This window comes from Echinops telfairi, unplaced genomic scaffold, assembly GCF_000313985.2.
Source record: "Echinops telfairi isolate 266 unplaced genomic scaffold, ASM31398v2 ScPeMD7_7453;HRSCAF=8491, whole genome shotgun sequence".
Taxonomy (NCBI): Eukaryota; Metazoa; Chordata; class Mammalia; order Afrosoricida; family Tenrecidae; genus Echinops; species Echinops telfairi.
The window spans coordinates 2,472,223-2,474,389 of NW_022111353.1; the positions used below are offsets into that span (position 1 = coordinate 2,472,223).

Below are 2,167 nucleotides of genomic sequence, written 5' to 3' on the forward strand. Positions count from 1 at the left end.
ACATGACAAAATAATAATAATTTATAAATTATCAAGGATTCATGAGGGATGGTGGGTGGGGGTGGGGAGGAGAGAAAATGAGGAGCTGATACCAAGGGCTCAAGTGGAAAGAAAATGTTTTGAGAATGATGATGGCAACAAATGTACAAATGTGCTAGACACAATGGATGGATTTATGGATTGTGATATGAGTTGTACAAGCCTCCAATAAAATGATTTTTAAAAATAAATAGAGAAATGAAAGAAACACATACACCAAATAAATTAGTTTCAAATCCTGTGTCAGTTTTCCCCAGGGAGGGTTTGAATTCTTGTCATCACTAGGTGACAGAAACACTTAATGATCAACCAGCAAAAATTCGCATTCAAACCGCCCACTGCTGCCACTGTTCAGTGTACATAATCAGCTGTGTACAATGCAAAACTTACTTGACAAAGCAACAGAAAGAGTGTGTCATAATCAGAGAAGCTCCATCACAGGGTTATCCAGTCTACCAACGGATGGTGAATCCAAGAGTCCAACACAGATGACGTGAACTTTCAGGCTCCCTGTGTTTCTTGGTCCAAGCGTTGAATGCAAATGTGTGATACCTCAGTGCCTTTGCGAATAAACTTCAAAACCACCTAGGTAATTATTAGTAAACTGTGCTTACTTCTCTAAGAAGAGCATCAACAGTTTTGGTTGACTATTAAACCAAAGGTTGGTAGTTTGAATCCACCCAATGTCAACATAGAAGAAAGGTGTGATGGCCCTGCTTCTGGAAAGATAACAAACCCTATGAAGCAAGTCTACTCTGTTGCATAGGGGTCTCCATGAGTTGAAATATACTTGATGGCAACAAGTTTTCACTCCTGCTTAATGGAAATATATTAATAAGTTGATTTCTTCTAATAAGGCACAGTAAGGATTTATATCAGAGAAATATCTGAGAGCATGAAAATTACCTGCTAATATTCTGGGACGCCTAAGTCTTGTCTGTGCTTTATTGTGTACACCAATAGATTGGCATTTGACAAGAAGCCAGTCTGGACAAGATGCCCTGAGTACTTTCTTCTAAGAAAGAGGATCAAAGAAAATGATTTCCGTTGCTCATGAATTCTTCAGAAGGCCTTGAAAACTTTATTTCTCAGGATACATTCCAGCCTTTCATTGTCTTTCAACACTCCCACCTTAGCTCAACCGTGTCCGCACCTTTTCCTCATCAGTCTCCCAAACTCTGGTCTTTGCACACCAGCCTCCTCAGAGCTCCCTGCACATCTTTGTTTCTCAGAGTGTAAATGAGGGGATTCAGCGTAGGAGTTACCACAGTATACAAGAGGGTTATAAACTTCCCCTGACTGTGGGCATAGGAGCTGTTGGGTTGGATGTAGACAGCCGTGATGGTCCCGTAGAAGAGAGAGACTACCAACAAGTGGGACCCACATGTTCCCAGGGCTTTACGCCAGGCTTGCATGGATCTGATTCGCATCACCGCCTGTGCGATATATCCGTAGGAGACCAGGATGAGTGCCAGGGGCAGGAGAAGAAGCACCAAGGAGGCCATGAAGAGCTGAACCTCATTGGCATGAATGTCTACACAGGCCAACTTGATCATGGCAGGCACTTCACAGATGAAATGGTAAATCCTCCGATTTCCACAAAGGGGTAACCGAAGGGTGATGGTACCCTGAATCAGAGTGTTGCCCAACCCACTCAGCCATGCCACTCCTGCAAGTGCCTGGCACAGCCGTGGGTGCATCACCGTGGCGTAATGAAGCGGACGGCAAACAGCTGCGTAGCGGTCATAGGCCATGACAGCTAGGAGAACACACTCGGTCGATCCCAGTGCCAGGGACACATAGAGTTGAATAGCACAGCCTATGGCGGTGATGGTCTTCTCGGGACCATGGAGATTCCACAGCAGTTGGGGCACAATGCTGGTGGTGAAACAAAGATCAACGAAGGAGAGATTGGTAAGGAAGAAATACATGGGCGTTTGAAGCATGGGGTCCAGACTCGAGACCAGGATGATGGCCGTGTTGCCCACCAAGGTGAGGAGGTAGGAGATCAGGACGACAATGAAGAGGAACTTCTCCAGCTGGGGCTGGTCAGAGAAGCCCACCAGGACGAAAGCACCGCCCAAACTCTCATTGCTCAGCTTCATCGCCCTACCCATGAAAAGGAGAG

General features: G+C 45.4%; 1 protein-coding gene across 1 annotated transcript; it reads right to left on the reverse strand.

Annotated features, from left to right (window-relative positions):
* Positions 1-1,202: 1,202 nt before the first annotated feature.
* On the reverse strand, positions 1,203-2,156 carry LOC101658449 (olfactory receptor 2G3-like). The gene has a single exon (XM_004717751.2). The coding sequence runs from the start codon at positions 2,154-2,156 to the stop codon at positions 1,203-1,205; it is 954 nt and encodes a 317-aa protein (XP_004717808.2).
* Positions 2,157-2,167: the final 11 nt, after the last annotated feature.